The following is a 17,191-nucleotide window of genomic DNA, read 5'->3' on the forward strand; positions in this document are numbered from 1 at the left end:
GGTGAGTTGGGAAAGGGGGATTCTGAACACACCCTAAGGCTGGAACCCTTCCTTCCCGGCACGCAAAACAAAGCACGTATTATTGCATGGTTAATTAAGTATTAACTATATTTTTTGAAAAATGGATTAATATGATTTTTTTTAAAACAACTTTCATATATAGAAAGTTTTTTATAAATCACACCATTTAACAGTTTGAAAAACGTGCGTGCGAAAAATGAGAGATGTGGGTTGGGAAAATAGGGGAAGAACACAACCTAAGTATCTCTTAGAACAGCTATGTGGTAGGCACGTACGAAGCGATCGAGAAAAAGATAGCATTATTCCAGGAAGAAGGCTACTTGACAAGCTATTATTAAGTGTCACGTTGTTTAGAGCATCACCAATAGTGTCTGTATATGATTTCCAATCAGATTTTTGTTCAAAAAATGACTCCAACAGAGTCCCTAGCGAAGCTCCCAATAGTTGGAAATCCCGATTCTGGATTGTTTGCTCTCCACTTCTAGGGACGAGGTCTGCCTCCCAATACATCGTACTTCACTCCTTCGCGCGTGGTTGGCGACATGTTCTCCTCTTCGCGCTCTCGTACACCGCCGTGTCGATCTATCCCGTCACCAGCATTGTCTTCCCGTGGCTGGCTGGAATAAGTCTGTAGCTCCCCCATGATTCCCTAGTGTCAATTTTTCTTCCTCGTGGCGGCGCATGATATGGTGGCAACTGCACTTCAGCCGAAGCCTGGCAGTGGACAGCCGTCATCGCTCCCCCAAGCACCACTGCCGCTTCGATTCGAGGCGCCGGTGTGAATCAGCCTGGTGCCCCACTGCCTGACTCTCGAGTTGGGTTGGCTCCTCCCTTTCCTAGCCAACCGCGATGTGTGCTGGTGTTTAGATGATGAAATCACTTAGAGCAAGGTCAATAGTATAGCTAGCAGCTGGCTATACCCACTGCCATGTCATTTTGCAGTAAATTGTATGATCAACCAGTACAATTGTGCTAGCTGCATCTTATTAATCAAACAATTAACTTTGGCGACAAAGACCAGGGAGGAACAGCAGACCTGTTGATGGTTGCAAGTTGCAGCCTGAACAAGAATATTATAACAACAAATATTTAAAGGAAGTAAATGGTGATGTATTTCCTATAGGTGTTAAGGTTTTGACCATAGCATTTGGCTATCTTTCCTTGTTCCTTTGAAGGGGAATGAAGATTACCCAGCAAGGGCAAGGAGCAGAAGACACAAGACATGCAGAGAACAAGGGAAGCTACAGGGGAACTGGAGTTGGGAATAGTGGCGTAGCTAGAATTTAGAGTAAAGGTGGTCCATCTATATGTAATAGGTCAATTTAATAGGTAGTACACTATATAATTTTTATTATATTAACTAGCACATATACTATAGTTTTAATCTCGATAAAATTTTTAGGTGGTCCATGGACCACAGTGCCACCTAGGTAGCTACGCCACTGGATGGGATCGATCATGCTATATCATATAGAGAGGGCCGACACCGATCGGTGATCTAGCACGATCAGTGGACGCGTGGCTGGTATGATCTCATGGGAGGGAGAGAGAAGCCAATTTCAGTTGGTAATTTTTCATGGGTCCACTTTTTAGTTCTTAGGAGGTCAGTTTTAGCAAGTCTGTTTGAGGGAACACTATTTTTATATCTTAAATTTTATTTAGGATTCCCATAAAAATTATTTGGGGATAGAATATAGAGATACGGTTGGTGATGCTCTAAACAGCTTATTAGCAAATAAAAAAGTATTTGCGAGTAATACTTTTGTGTACGTGTTCTTAATGACTCAAAAATAAATATTGTAAAATAAACTATGATAAGAAAATGAATAAATTTAAAATTAAGTTGTAAAATTCAAAATTTAGCTTAAAAGCACAAGCATAAGTCAAACAATTAAGTCTTAAACCGGGTCGACATGGATACCGTTATCTACTGTGTCCCTCCCTCATGAGTAGGGAGAATGGACAAGCGTGCATACTGTACTTAGGGTGTGGAAATAGGTCTCAAATTTTAGTGAAAATTCAAGGGTTAGATAGGATGGACTAAGTTTTAATACACATTTTTTTAAAAAAACTAAGGACTATATAGTAGGCTGTGAAAGCACTATAACTTGATCCTACGTGACGTAAGGGTACGTTAATTAGCTAGTAAGCCTAGAGTCCGTGAGTTGCAACAGAAAACAAATTAAGTTTCTAGCTTACTTATTTAGTCTTAGTAGTACTATGATTTTTCTTATTATACAAGTAGATAATTTTAAAATTTGAGGAGCCTATAATGAAATGAGAGAGGACTTGTTCAAAGGGTGTAATAATATATATTATGGGAGCCAAATGTTAATGGTAGGAATGATGTGAGAATAGACACCACCATTACTATAGTATAGACTGTTACATTAGAGCTGCCGAAACACTCGTGGAGACGAGCGCGCGGGCTGAGACTAGTCCACGCCTCACGTACGGGAGAGGGCTAATAGGCGGATGATCACCCACAGCGATCCCTCCCCCTCCCCCTCCCCCCTCCCTTCCCTAACCCCCACGCTCCTCCTCCTCATGCACCATAAATTAATAAAAAACAAGTTAGAAAATAAAATAAAAATAATAATACCCTTATACACGTGCATAGAACTTATAAATATATACCGTAAATTTCGTACGTATAAAATATATATATATATATATATATTCTATATAAAAAATATTTAAATTTAAATTTGAATCGAATATATAAACTTTTAACTTATAAAATTTTGGCGCGTAAACTTTAAATTAACCTGAAAAAAAACTATATGTGCCAAAAGAAAAAAAGGAAAGTGGTGGGAAAAAAACTAATTAGCGATCTCGTCACATACGCCCACGGGACACGGCCCATCTATCGCCAACCTCGCAATCAGATGTCCGGCCCGCACACGCGACGGCGATCGATCGAGCTGTTAACGCGTACCGCGTACGTGTGGCCTGAGGGCCTGCACCGTGCACACATGCATGGCCGAACATGCGCGCGTGCCGTGAACGCAGATCCTCTGATGCAAGCAGAGGGAATAACAAAGTCACAACACCGTGACTTCGACTTGAGGAGTTGAGATCAACTGTTCGTTAGCATCTAGCTAACGTCCCACGTCTAATAGGGATTAAAATCCTCAAACTTACTTATTTTTAACTTGTGTCACTAATATGTGGATTCAAAAGTCACTCTAAGTCAGAGGATAATAAGTCAGAGGGTCCATTTCCGGTCTCATATACCACCGTCCTGTTAGGAGATATCCTGCTCCCGTGCTCCGTTTAATTAAATCGAGAACTCGACAATCAGTTGGAGCTTCCATGTCGTGCTGAAGCATCCCGTCCTGCAATCATGCGTGATTTCGCAGGGGAGCATCTCTTTATTATCATCAAGTTTTACTTCCCTCCAATGATATATTGGTTTATTTTGATACGGGGAGAGAGTACACTCCAGTTTCTTGTTGTTGACGCTTGACTTCATTTAAACAGACACCTATATATCTATTTAGGCGAGCGGGCACCAAACTCTAGTTGACGCAACCTATACAAAACTCTTAATTTGGATATACAGACAAACCGCAACTCCGAACGCAATCGTTATTATGGCTTTTCAATCGTTCACCAACAAATTAATTAACGCGTTCCTTAGTGACATGGCTCTTAACTAAACGCGCGTCCCTAACCCTAAGTGCGGTGGGTGGATGGGTGGGTGATGGTTTTCGCTGGACTACACACCGCGCCATGGACCATATGACATGCTGGGCCAGCCAGGCCAGGTCCGGATCCATACCGGAAAACCGACCTCCCTTTCATGGTGGCCCAGCGTATTGTAGCCCAAGAGAACACAATCTCCCAGAGCCGCCCCCACTTGCGAGCCCAACATGACAACAACCACCAAATGAAAGACGATCGTTGCTTCGGGAAACGTGCACTCGATCGGAGGGAGAAACGAGCACAAAACTGTATACGAGCCCCACCGCAACAGCGACGGTAGCGAAGACTCGGTTTCGTCCGCGCGATGGACCATGCCAATATGCCAACGCCAGCGGCCGCGCCCGTACGTACGTGCGCACCCGCCACGCGCGGCGGAGAATTCCTGCCGGAGACGGCAGGCCGGCCGCACGAACGTAGTACGTACGGCGGACGCGGCCGGTCGGTCGATGGCCCTTGCCGCTATGGGGTTTTACAGGGGCAGGCAGGACCACGTATGACACATATCATCCTGATCGGATGTCGATCGAGTGGTCGCCAACTAGCTAAGCTCCAACGGGGCAACAACCGTGGACACGCACCGAACAAACGTTGCAGGATTAGCAAGCAGCGCTAGCATCATGGATCCATGGTGGACTCCACCACACACGACACCCAACTTAGTCTCTGTTCCTAGCTTTTCTACTCAACTACAGGAGAAAATCGCATCCGTATCACGTTGACTGACTGACTCGCCGTGTTCTGGTCGTCGCGGGTAATATTAAAACAAGCTACTTGTATGTTAGCGTGCACAAGAGAGGTGAGGAGGTAAACGACCGGGCGGCTGTAGGATAGCATCGGGGTGATGGTGATGATAGGTGATAGGGATTCGGTGTATGTGTACGCATGTGAAACCTACACGACAAACGAAGTCTTCCGATCCCTCAAGTAAACTTGGGATGGAAGAACATGGATGATTGCAGGCGAAATTTCGTTGCATTTGTTACTTCATTGGATGGTGGAGGTGAATGTTGGAGTCCGTCTGTACATCATCGTCGGAGCCTTTTGCGGAAAGGTTTCCACATGCATGCTCTGCCACGTCGGAGGCTTGTGCAGAATATCGCACTTATCTCTCTTTTATATGTCTTTTTGTTGGTGTTTCTGACCGGATAAGGACTAAGGTACTAGTAATAATCACAGTGTACTACGCATTTTCAAGTTTTCCTATTCCTTATGCGACGAAGAGAGTACGTGTTAAGAGATAAAAGTATGTTTCTAGTGACAAACTGGTAATCACGAGATATATATTATAGAAAATAATTATATGGTAGTACATAACCTCATCTTTTCGCTTATGCTTATCAGTCAAAATTTGAATTATCAACGATATAATTTTGGGGTTTTTCTCATCGAAGTTTATTTTTCAGCTTTTGCTTTTAAATTGCTAAAAACATATATATATATATATATATATATATATATATATATATATATATATATATATATATATATATATATATATATATATATATATATATATATATATATATATATATATATATATATATATATATATATATATATATATATATATATATATATATATATAAATATAAAAGTTTTATTCACACATTATTTTCGTTTGCAAATATGTCATTTGGCTTAAGCAAAAGGATGGGTCCCATAAATTCTATAGGTGATACCTCAAACGACATATATTAGGGAAGTACTATAAAGAAAACCTTTAAACAATTGATAGATCGTGCAACAAATGAGACAACTTTTTTACTTCTAAAAATATCAGTATAAATTCAGACACTCTAGCATATCTTACCTTACCTTAATAGATCCTGTAATAAATGAGACAACCCTTTAATACCGGCGCTCACTAGCATATCTCATCATTGCCGTGCACGCGCACGCGCACGCGTGTGTGATGTGCGCATGCGTATGCACATGTGTTCTATTGGCTAGAAACAGTGGCAGAGTAGAGAAGAATACTACACCCTACCCTTACTTGCCCCCCTCCCCCCCTCCCCCCAAATCATTCCAAATAAGCTCGGGTCTTTCTAGGAAGGGTGCTAGACCCCGTGTCTTAAGATTGGTAAAGTCAGAATGCGAGTACTCATGTCAACTATCAAGTTTATTACTTAAATTCAGATGGTATGTTCCACCAAAGAAAAACTTAATCAGTTGAAATATAGTCAATTTAATGAGACAATTTAACTCTTATCTTTACTATTTAATAGAGAAATATCTTTTCTTTTTCTTCTCAAACTTGGCAAGCTTTCTTATTTTTGACCTAAAAGTTGCTACTCTATGTCCCATAATATAGCAATTTAGGATCGGATGGAACATTTTAGGTAGTGTTTAGTTGCAATAATGAGATGGGATAGGACGAACCCACTTTTAAGGGTGTTTGGTTGAGGGGTGAGTAAGATGGGTTGGTCCCTAGAGAGGAATATTCCTCTCAGATCCGGGTCCAACCGATCCGGGAAAATGTGGTGGACGAACTCGTCCCACCTGGGACGAGCGAACGGCGTGACGGCGCCTTACTCGCGCGCTCGCCCTCGAGAGCAACGGCAAACAGCTCGGGCGACAGCGACAGCGATGGCGGGGGACTCGGCGACGATGGATCCAGTGGTGGGGAGGGCGGCGGCGACGGATCCAGCGATGGGGAGGACTGCGGCGGCGGATTCGGCGATGGGGAGGAGCGGCGGCGGCATGCGAGGAGGAGGTTGAGGGGCGGCGGCAGATCCGACGATAGGGCGGCGGCGGATTCGGCGATAGGGAGGAGCGGCGGCGGAGTGCGAGGAGGAGGTCGAGGGGCAGCGGCGGATCCGGTGATGGGGAGGTGAGCAAGCCATGGTTCTCTTCCTGCTCTTGCTCTTGCTCGCTGCCAGCTCTTCCTCTTGCTCTTCCTCCGGCGATGGGGAGGACTGTGGGGGCAAATCAGGTGATCGTTGATCCCCTCGTCCCTTCAACCAAACAAAAATTTAGGATCATCCCATCCTACAAACCAAACATGTAAGTGGAATCATCCCAACTCAAAAATCAGGGATGGTTCTATCCCATCCCACATAGTCCCAAAACCAAACACTACCTTATAATACAATGAATATTGACAAGCTCGTGACTAAATTCATTGTACTCTGAAATGTTTCACCTGATTTTAGGTTGTTATATTATCGGGAGTAGTATTCTTATCTGGTCGCCACTGTTTTAAAATTTCTTCTTAAATGCCATTCACGTTATATTAGCTTAGCCGTTAATCACATCGAGAAGCACACTAGCCATGCCCTCCTCACCTTTTCCCTTCATAGTGGCCATCCCATCCTGTCGGCGTAATTTGCCACAGTTCTCATGTCCTCATCCTGTGGTAAAGCCCCCGACCCACCCAGGAGCTCTATTAAACATCATCTTAGTGAAATAGTGATGTCATGCATGGTAAAAAAAAATAATGATGATGTCATGGGCAACTGTAGTGTCATTATTAGATCAACAAATACGGAAGTGAAATGAAGTTCATCCATGCATACACAGGGGTTATTGTATAGGTTTGCGGCTATCCATGACGATAGATGATTAAAAAATAGCGTGTATGTCAGCTTCACAGGCATAGATATGTAATGTTCATCTCTTATTTATCTGAGAGTGACAGAATTTGCATCTCTTTAATAGTGATTGACATACGATGTGGTCCACGCAAATAATGGGCCCATGGTAAGATCCAACCATAACCATGACTAACTAGGTGTGGCTGAGGGAGACCATTGAGCGAGCTAGCTATTCAACCATCGAGAGTCTAGGGGTGGTAAGCCCAATGACGTGACAAAAGGGTCGCATCGCCATATTGCTCGGTGGTCTTCTTCAGACACGCTCGACTAGTCATGGTTATGATTGGACCTCGTCGTGGGTCCACCGCCATGTGGATCATGCCATGTCGTCCACTGATTCTTAAGAAAGGGACACAATGTCTGCCTCAGAAAAAGATGGTGCACAGGGAGCACCCCTTGCCATCGATGCTAACACAATTCGAAGAAACCATGAAACACCGTCCGATGTTTTTGAATAGGATCAGAAGTCCGACTACTCATCATGTCATGTTGAGATATATAGAGAGTGTTTGGGAGAGAGGGACTAAATCTAGGGACTTATTTTTTTGGAGAGAGGGACTATTAGTACCTCTCCCAAACACCCTCATAGTTACAAGGAAGATACCTCTGCCTAGAATTACCCTGAGAAATTAGCATAGGCTGGCTCGGGACTTGTCTCTGGGCTGGGTCGCTCCTGCTCCCGCCGTGGTTAAACAGTGGAAGTGTGGAACCAACGGTAGTTTCGAACTTTCGATGAATAAGAATCAGTGTCACATAATAGTCTTGATACAACCATCCAAAGACGTTATAGCAAGAAAGGGAAATCTCGCAACCTTCAAACACCAGCCGTGATGCACGTTTGTCTGCGTTACGCTCGAAAAGGAAGCGAGAAGCGAACTAGTGGTCCCCAACTCGGCAAAAACCATGATCTCATGACATCCATCAATACCGCCGCCCCCACGCGTCTCTGCTATTGGTGGTGTTGACAGCCCAAGGCCCAAGTGTCACACGCCTTTCGCCAATCTGCCGTGGTGCTAAAGCGTACAACTATTCTGTCACCGTTAACATTCGGCCAAATCAGAAAGCATTAAAAAGAAAAAAAAAACCCAGAGGGAATCGAATGACGGCATGACGGAGTTACAAGGCGGAGAAAAAAAAGGTGCTACTTTTACCCTAGTGATGAAAGGAGAATTTTACATAGACTTGAGTTTTACACATAGACCAAGTCTATCTAGTATAGCGAAATAATAGAAATAAACAATAGGAATCGGCCACTCGATCCGCGACAACGAGATTCCGCCGCCGAGAGGTGTTTGTGCACCGGAAATTTCACCCCTCTTTTTTTTGGGCCAAATCCGCGTCGGCATCGGCATCCGCGAGGCGTCCCAATCCCAATCGGCACCACCCCCTCCTGCCCCGTGACGCCGCCGTGCCCCGTGCCGTGGGCTCGCTCGGCTCGATCCTGGCCGCGACGCGACGGGACCGACCCGAACTCTCTCCAACCCTCCTCTCTATAAATACCGCCCCTCCGTGTCTGTGCCGTTCGATCGCACCCGTACCGAATCCGCGCCCCTGAAAGTTTTGCATGCCGCTGTCGAAGTCGGCTTCCGCGTAGGTGTGGTCGTCGTGTCGGCGGCGGCGGCGGCGGCGGGAGGAGGAACGAGGAGGACACATGGAGCACGGGAGCATCATCGCGTCGGCCGTGGGGGTGGGCGTCGGGGTGGGGGTCGGCATCGGCCTCGTCTCGTCGCGGCTGACCGGGTTGGCGACTGGCGGCGGCGCCACGGCGGCGGAGGTGGAGGCGGAGCTGCGGTGTCTGGTGGTGGACGGCCGCGACGTCGGCGTCTCCTTCGACGACTTCCCGTACTACCTCAGGTTCGTCCCGTCGTCGATGCGAATCCTCAGAGCCAAAAACCCCCCAATCCAATGTGGGAGAAGGAAAAAAAAAACCAAACCTTTTTTTCCCTTATTTTGACCGGTAGCTTTATCGATTAGTTTATGACTTTGCTGGTATATTTCGGGTAGGATCACATGATTTAATTACTGATCCCATGGATACGCGTTGCGTCGTCAGTAGAAATCAATGCGGTGTTTGGTGAAGGGCGGCTAATTGAGCATGTGTTTCCCATGGTTTTCTTGCAGCGAGCAGTCGAAGCTGGCCCTCACCAGCACGGCGTTCGTGCATCTGAGCCCAACGATCCTGCCCAATCACATCCGCGTCCTCTCCGCGTCCAGCCGCACCATACTGCTCTGCGGCCCATCAGGTTCGCCCTCCGCTTCCTGAACCGCAATGTGCGTTGTTCGTTTTCGCCAAAAGCGCGATCTTTTTTTTTTCTCACAGCCGCTGTTTCTCTGTTGCAGAGGCGTACCTTCAGTCGCTCGCGAAGGCTCTCGCAAACCAGTTCAGTGCTCGCCTGCTGCTGCTCGATGTCATCGACTTCGCGTGCAAGGTCAGTTAGATGCAATTTGAGAAATTTTAGCTTTGTTGTCGCCCTGGCCTCTTATGATCCTAAACTGTTCTTTTCCCGATTGCCATTGCAGCTCCATCATAAGTACGGCGGTCCAAGCAATACACAGGTCTGTATCCTATTTCTGCCTTCTTTTTCTAGGTGGTAACTGGTAGTTCCATCTTGTATAGCACATTTGGTTGATATACCAAGCGACATGGGAAATTCAGGATTTTCATTTCTGTTTATCAGTTTGGCCTTTTTTTTTTCCTTAATGAGTCAAAGTAAAACATGGTGTCCCTGTTGAAACAATGGGTACTTTTCTTTAGATTATGGAATAGCGTTTTACGATTCCGGCCTCTGCACAACTTAAACGGGGTACTTGAGGAGGATAGAACCTAGTCTACTCTGTCCACACTGAACAATTTAGCTAGTAGAGTTGCTGAATGTGCAGTTTTTTTCGAACAGGAGCATTTGTTACAATTTTGTGAAGTGGCGTGGATTTGTCTGATGATTTACCTAATCAATTCTGATCTGTTCATAACACAGACCCGTGAGAGATCCATGACAGAGGCAGCCTTCGATAGAGTGTCTAGTTTGGTTGGAGCTTTCAATCTGTTTCGCAAGAAGGAAGAACCAACTGGAACAGGTACCCTGTTTCTTCCTGTTGTGCACTCACCGTTTCTTTGCCTGTTTACTTTCTGCAATGCTTTATCCTTCTTTCTCTCAATCATGATTTTGAAGCGATGCCCATGCTCCAACTTTTCTGATGTTCTGACTGTGTCTTCATGAAACACTAATGTAGGACCATTGAGCCGTGAAACAGGCATCCTTGATCTCAGGACTAGGTAATATCTCTGCCTGGATATGCAACTAGAGGTATTAGATATTGATTTTCTGAGCATTTTATGCTATTGCTTTTGCAGCACTTGTTGTCCTCATAACACACCTTCAGTACGGGTTCAGTTATCCTTGGTACCTCCCGAGAAGGACCATGATCCCGAATCTTCTAAATACCTTGGTGAGTGAAATCCATTTTTTTATGCTCTCTTGTTTATTTATGCCCCAATTGCACATGTGCACATTAGATGTATAATGCATATGTTGCCAGCTTCAACTAGTTTCAGACAACCCAACATCCTCATTTACCTGTATATTCAAATGTGCCTGCCCATGAGGGTTCCTCCAACTGAAATCTGCAGTTATCCTAACCTGCCTAGTTTTTAGCTATCTGTAGATCACCCTCTCTTTTGATGCAGCATCAGTTAAACCATGCTGGAGTTTGAATGAGAAGGTTCTCATACAATCCCTTTACAAGGTAACTCAGTTATTCAGCAGTATAGTCCAAATTTACGTGCCCTATTTGTACAAGCTGATATTGGATGGCTTTTGCAGATTATAGTTTCTGCTTCTGAAATCAGTCCAGTCATTCTTTACATAAGGGATGTTGATGACTTGCTTGGAAGTTCAGAAAAAGCATACTGTATGTTTCAGAAAATGTTGAAAAAACTATCTGGACGGGTAATCGTGATTGGTTCACAATTCCTCGATGATGATGAGGATAGAGAAGATATTGAAGAATCTGTGTGTGCTCTTTTCCCTTGTATTCTGGAGACAAAGCCTCCCAAAGACAAGGTCCTTCTTGAGAAATGGAAGACCCAGATGGAGGAAGATTCGAATAATAACAATAATCAAGTCGTTCAAAACTACATCGCGGAAGTGCTCGCAGAAAACAATCTTGAGTGTGAAGATTTGAGCTCGATCAATGCAGATGATGATTGTAAAATCATTGTGGCTTACTTAGAAGAAATTATAACCCCATCTGTCTCTTACCATCTGATGAATAACAAGAACCCTAAATACAGAAACGGGAATCTTGTCATATCTTCGGAGAGGTTAGCTAAATTTACTTTGAGTTTGAGGTGGTCCATTGTTGCTTTATCTCGCTTTTGCTAACATGGCACTTTCACAGCTTATCCCATGGATTACGCATATTCCAAGAGAGCAACGACCTTGGGAAAGATACAGTGGAAGCAAAGGATGAGACAGAGATGGTAATACATTGTTTCAACTACAATAAGTTATAATTAAGTAATTTTCCTAGTTTAATTACATGTTTAAAATTTTGCTATTCTTAACTTACAGGTCGTTCCAGACAATGAGTATGAAAAGAAGATCCGACCAACGGTTATACCAGCCAATGAAATAGGAGTGACATTTGATGACATTGGAGCACTGGCTGATATCAAAGAATGCCTTCACGAGCTTGTCATGCTTCCTCTTCAACGACCTGATTTCTTCAAAGGTGGTCTCTTGAAGCCATGCAAGGGCGTTCTGCTGTTTGGGCCACCTGGTACGGGGAAAACAATGCTCGCCAAGGCCCTAGCAAACGCAGCAGGAGCTAGCTTCTTGAACATCTCTATGGCTAGTATGACATCAAAATGGTACGGGGAGTCTGAGAAGTGCATCCAAGCCTTATTCAGCCTTGCTGCTAAACTTGCACCAGCAATCATTTTCATCGATGAGGTAGACAGCATGCTAGGGAAACGAGATAACCATAGCGAAAATGAGGCATCCCGCAGAGTAAAAAATGAGTTCATGGCTCACTGGGATGGACTCTTGTCTAAGTCCAACGAAAGGATATTAGTCCTTGCTGCAACGAACAGGCCCTTTGACCTTGATGATGCGGTGATAAGGAGATTTGAGCACAGGTATGTTTCGTTTATGTGTATCTAAACTTCTATTTGATTAAATTCAGCTTCTCTAGATGAGTTTTTTTATGAGTCATTTGTGTTAAATAGAATCATGGTCGGCCTCCCAACGTTGGAGAGTAGAGAGCTGATTCTGAAGACATTGTTGTCGAAAGAGACGGTTGAAAATATTGATTTCAAGGAGCTTGCCAAAATGACTGAAGGATACACCAGCAGTGACTTGAAGGTCTGTACACTGCTTTTGGACTTTTGGTATTATAAAGAAGATTTATTCAGTCGTCACTCTCTGAAATATTAAATCTGTACTTTTTTTTCTTCAGAATATTTGCGTGACGGCAGCTTATCATCCTGTCAGAGAGCTACTTCAGAAAGAAAAGAACAAGGTAAGACCCAAGAGGAACGGATAACTATAATTTAACTTTTCCCTGATGAAACCTGCAAACTCCATTACCGGGTGCTTGATAAAGCGAATCATCATCTCACAGTGACTAATGGCAATTTTGATTCTCCAGGTCAAGAAGGAAACTGCACCAGAAACGAAGCAAGAACCAAAAGAAAAGACCAAAATTCAAGAAAACGGGACAAAAAGTTCGGATAGTAAGACTGAAAAGGACAAGCTTGACAACAAGGAAGGTAAGAAAGACAAGCCTGCTGACAAGAAAGATAAATCAGACAAAGGCGATGCTGGAGAGACTACCCTGAGACCGCTAAACATGGAGGACTTGAGAAAGGCAAAGGATGAAGTAAGTCACTGACGGATTCTTCATGATACACACGCAATGTACTTATCTTAGCTATCCTTTTCACAGCAAGAACATATTGCTAAGCTGTTGCGCATTGAACACTATGCAGGTCGCCGCTAGCTTCGCTAGCGAAGGCGTTGTGATGAATCAGATCAAGGAATGGAATGAGCTCTACGGCAAAGGCGGGTCGAGGAAGCGGGAGCAACTGACATACTTCTTGTAGTGAAGAATTCATTACTTGTATATACATTTGTAGTGTTTGTGGTTGGCATCTGGCCCCCGGATGACTGGATGTACTGAAGCAGAGAAGAACATAGGGAAAAAAGAGGCATTTAGGAGTAGTAGTCGTCAGACCCGATAATTTGATTGTCATTCCCTAGTTGATTTATTGAATAATAATGCTGAACCTTCTTGATTCGGGAATACAATTGGTCGATTACTGATTAGAGCTGGAATCGTTGAAGTTTCTTAATAGAGATTTGCTCCGGTCCAACAAAAAGTACCTCGAGGTACAGGACCTCACGGTACCAAATTATTTCCGATCGTTGGATCTAGTACTGTGAGTTACCGGACTACCGGTACGTCGAGGTACTTTTTATTGGACCGAATCAAATATCTTGTTAATATCACTAATTCACTATACTATCCGTTTTTTGTTGGACCGAATCAAATATCTTGTTAATATCACTAATTCACTATACTATCCGTTGTATCTTCGTCCATGTGTAAATAGTGAGTACTCGGTTTACAAGAATTGTTTCTCCAATTTGGCGGTAAAGCGTTACAGGCAACTGGGAGGCATGAGGACACCGGAGGCCGTGCCGTCGGCGTGTTGGCAGGTCGCCTCCGCCGGCTTGCCGCCGTCGAACGTGAGCTTGATGTCCTGCAGGCCGAGCCCGCTGCAGGGTTTGCTCGCGCTGCAGTCGAACTTGACCGCCACCTGCGACGCCGACGAACCCTGGATGTCGGTGTACGTCACCCCGCTGATCTGCACGTCGGAGCTCTGCAAGAAAAAAAACAACTCATGCCCTTGATTAGTTCCCACACAAAAATTTTATATTATGTCACAACGAACGTTTGAACACCTGCATGAAATATTAAATATAGGCTAAAAAATAACTAATTGCACAGATTGCGATTAATTTACGAGACGATTCTTTTAAACCTAATTGCTCTATGATTTGATAATATGGTGCTACAATTAACATTTGCTAATGATAAATTAATTAGGCTAAATAAATTCGTTTCACGGTTTACTGTTGGATTCTGTAATTAGTTCTTTTATACTAGCCCAAACATCCTATGTGACATTCTATATAATTTTTTTTATATTTTTTTTAGAGAAGAGTATTTTTTACCCGGCCTCTACATTCAACTGATATATACGGCCATTGAAATAGGGAACTTAGCCCCGCAAACAACCCAATCTGAAATTCGCTCCATAAGAGATTTGAACCCAGGACCTTGGGGTACTACTCAGATGTGACATTCTATATAATACCTGATGTGACACATTAAAACTTTACACCCCTATCTAAACACCTCCTCATTAGACACGACGGCGATGGGATACGATGTGTTGGCGGCGGCGCGTACGGTACCTGATGGGGGCAGCCTTGGCCGCCGTCGTTGGGGCAGTAGCTCTGGTCGATGATGATGGGGTTGCTCACGTCGCGCATGAGCGCGTGCTCGAAGACGACGCCGCGCACGTACGCCCCCGAGCGCGCCGCCCGCCCCCACGTCTTGATCCGCAGCCCGTTCTCCGTGCCCACGAACGCCGCGCCGCTCACCGTCACGTTCTCCACCCCGCCCTCCTCGCTCTCCTTCCCCAGGCTCCCGATGCTTATGCCGTGGCCGGGGCCGCAGCTGACGTGCTCGACGCGGAGGTTGGAGGTGCCGGGGCCGACGGAGATGCAGTCGTCGCCGGTCTGGATGCTGGCGCCGGTGATGGTGACCGCGGACGACGACTGCACGTGGATGCCGTCCGTGTTGGGGCTGCTCCCGGGCGCCACGATCCGGGCGTCCTGCACCGCCACGCCCTCGCACCCGTCGATCACGACGTGGTACAGCTCGCTGTTCACCGACTTGACCCCGCTTATCACCACGTCCCTCGAGTTCAGCACCTTCATCGACTGCACGCCACGCACCACGTCGACATCAACACACGTCGGTTTAACACAAAAATGTTTTTTAAGTTTCCCTGCAATTAAGCTCATCAGTACACTGTGCGCTGTAGTATGTACGTACTGTTGCGCCGTCCGGGCAGCCGCCGTGGCCGGCCGCCTTGCACGCCCACAGCGACTCACCGCGGCCGTCGAGGGTGCCGCCGGACACGGTGAGGCCGTCGACGTGGTCGAACACAATCCACTCCCCGCCAGAGCTGGCACTGCCGGTGTAACCGGACGGTGCGACCAGCGTGCCGTCGATCTGGACCGTCATCCTGCCGCCGGAACACGGGCCAGCGAAGGCCGAGTGGCTGACAAAGAACTCGCCGTCTGGCACGTACACGGTGGCCGGCTCCGGCGACCGGCATGCGGCGGACCAGGCGGACGCCAATGCCCTGGACGCGTCCGTCCGGCCGTCAGGTCTCGCGTCGTAACTCTCGACGTTGTACACTGCTGCTCCTGCAGCTGCAGCCGACAGATGCATGCAACACAAGAGCAACAAGACAACACGGGAGACGCTGCACCGAGCCATGCGTGAAAACACCACTAAATTATCACTTATCGGATCGCTGCTAGCTACTGACATATTTCGCTTCGCTGCATCACGCCATTTATAGAGCTCGAGGTGCAACTGAATGTGAACTGTGCGTGCTAGGTTGCGGTGCGTGTCAACTGTCACGTAACGGATTTCCCCAGAATCCTGGCGAGATTGCAGTAACGAAGTCCAAAGTCGCAGCCACTAGCTCCCATCGCGAACGTGACACCATGTTACTACTAGCTAGCCGGGGCGGTTTGCGGCGAAGTCGGCATGTGGTAGTGTTGGTCAGGAGATTGCTTGCGGCAGTCGGGCTCGATCCATGCAGTGCAGCCGAAACCTGGGCTTGACTGGCGGCTGCAACTCACATGCGTGGCTGGCCCTGGCCTGATGAGTTCAGGAGAACGGGAGGAGTAGCATCGCGTTAGCAGATAGAGATTTGGGCGTGTCGTCGCGTTGATGCAGGGGACAAGAGGCGAGAAACAGGGTGGAATGTAGCGAAGCTTCAAATTCCCATCCACGTCCCGGACGTATGCGCTGATGAAGTGATGATTGATGATCAGCAACCGGGAAATATGGCAAGTTTGGAACTCTACTTGTGGTATGTGTGTGTGGACGTATCGCTGGGGAGTCATGCCGGGGGTTGTTTCACGGAGAAGCAAGGCGCAGCGGCATCTCGTCACTCGTGCGGGGGAGTTTAATAAACGGAATTGCTATTCCTAATAAAACTGCAGGACTAGGCGGCCGCACCAATAGCCAAATGGATTAGGAAATTACTAGGATCATTTTGGGAGGTGACGTAGTGATGTGCAACTGCCTCTGAGCTCAGTCGCCCGGATTGGGGAAGAATATAGGGGAGATGGGATTGAGGGTAGACTGGGGGAAATTATTCTAAATTCTCGAGGGGATATTCGCTTGTTGTTTGTATATCACTTAAACAATTATGAAAAAATTTGAAAAAACATTAAGTAGGCGTACTGATATGTGATATATCTTCACAAACATGCAACTTAAAATTCAACTTCTACATGTTGTAACGAAAAAAATAAATTAAATAACAATTAGTTAACGTATATTAATAGTCAAATTTATTTTTTTAATATGTAGAAATTGAATTTTAAGTTAGATGTTGGTATAGTAATATATCACATGTTAATACATCTTAATTTATTGTGTAAATTACACCCACCATATAACAACTTGGCATGTGGGTGCGATAAAGTGCAAGAACTTGAGACTTGAACGTCCGAGTGCAACAACTTGACAAATGGATGCGTTCTAGTACAAAA

The 17,191-nt window shown here is 45.6% G+C and overlaps 2 protein-coding genes across 2 annotated transcripts; one reads left to right on the forward strand and one right to left on the reverse strand.

The window, feature by feature from the left end:
* The first annotated feature begins 8,846 nt into the window (after positions 1-8,846).
* Positions 8,847-13,648, forward strand: LOC4326678 (uncharacterized). The gene is made up of 15 exons (XM_015765801.2): positions 8,847-9,176; positions 9,444-9,565; positions 9,663-9,751; positions 9,843-9,878; positions 10,298-10,397; positions 10,554-10,596; positions 10,675-10,769; positions 11,008-11,066; positions 11,144-11,643; positions 11,721-11,802; positions 11,894-12,459; positions 12,550-12,685; positions 12,780-12,842; positions 12,972-13,202; positions 13,312-13,648. Exons 1-15 carry the CDS (start codon positions 8,974-8,976, stop codon positions 13,423-13,425), a joined length of 2,439 nt encoding a protein of 812 aa, XP_015621287.1. The 5' UTR covers positions 8,847-8,973; the 3' UTR covers positions 13,426-13,648.
* LOC4326679 (polygalacturonase) lies at positions 13,502-15,954 on the reverse strand. The gene is made up of 3 exons (XM_015765802.3): positions 15,450-15,954; positions 14,804-15,334; positions 13,502-14,205 (listed from the first exon to the last, which is right to left on the reverse strand). The coding sequence occupies exons 1-3, from the start codon at positions 15,951-15,953 to the stop codon at positions 13,984-13,986; spliced, it is 1,257 nt and encodes a 418-aa protein (XP_015621288.1). The 5' UTR covers position 15,954; the 3' UTR covers positions 13,502-13,983.
* Between the last annotated feature and the right edge of the window lie 1,237 nt (positions 15,955-17,191).

This window comes from Oryza sativa, chromosome 1 (genome assembly GCF_034140825.1).
Source record: "Oryza sativa Japonica Group chromosome 1, ASM3414082v1".
Taxonomy (NCBI): domain Eukaryota; kingdom Viridiplantae; phylum Streptophyta; class Magnoliopsida; order Poales; family Poaceae; genus Oryza; species Oryza sativa.

What these genes read in the sequence shown, in the direction of transcription:
- LOC4326678 (XM_015765801.2), top strand. Translation starts at nt 8,974, where the DNA reads ATGGAGCACGGGAGCATCATCGCGTCGGCCGTGGGGGTGGGCGTCGGG. An exon ending in ACTGCTCTGCGGCCCATCAG is followed by an intron (nt 9,566 to 9,662) that starts GTTCGCCCTCCG and finishes TCTCTGTTGCAG; the next exon opens with AGGCGTACCTTCAGTCGCTC. An exon ending in TTCAGAAAGAAAAGAACAAG is followed by an intron (nt 12,843 to 12,971) that starts GTAAGACCCAAG and finishes TTGATTCTCCAG; the next exon opens with GTCAAGAAGGAAACTGCACC.
- LOC4326679 (XM_015765802.3), bottom strand. Translation starts at nt 15,953, where the DNA reads ATGTCAGTAGCTAGCAGCGATCCGATAAGTGATAATTTAGTGGTGTTT. An exon ending in GCTGCCCGGACGGCGCAACA is followed by an intron (nt 15,335 to 15,449) that starts GTACGTACATAC and finishes CGTGGCGTGCAG; the next exon opens with TCGATGAAGGTGCTGAACTC. An exon ending in GCCAAGGCTGCCCCCATCAG is followed by an intron (nt 14,206 to 14,803) that starts GTACCGTACGCG and finishes TTTTTCTTGCAG; the next exon opens with AGCTCCGACGTGCAGATCAG.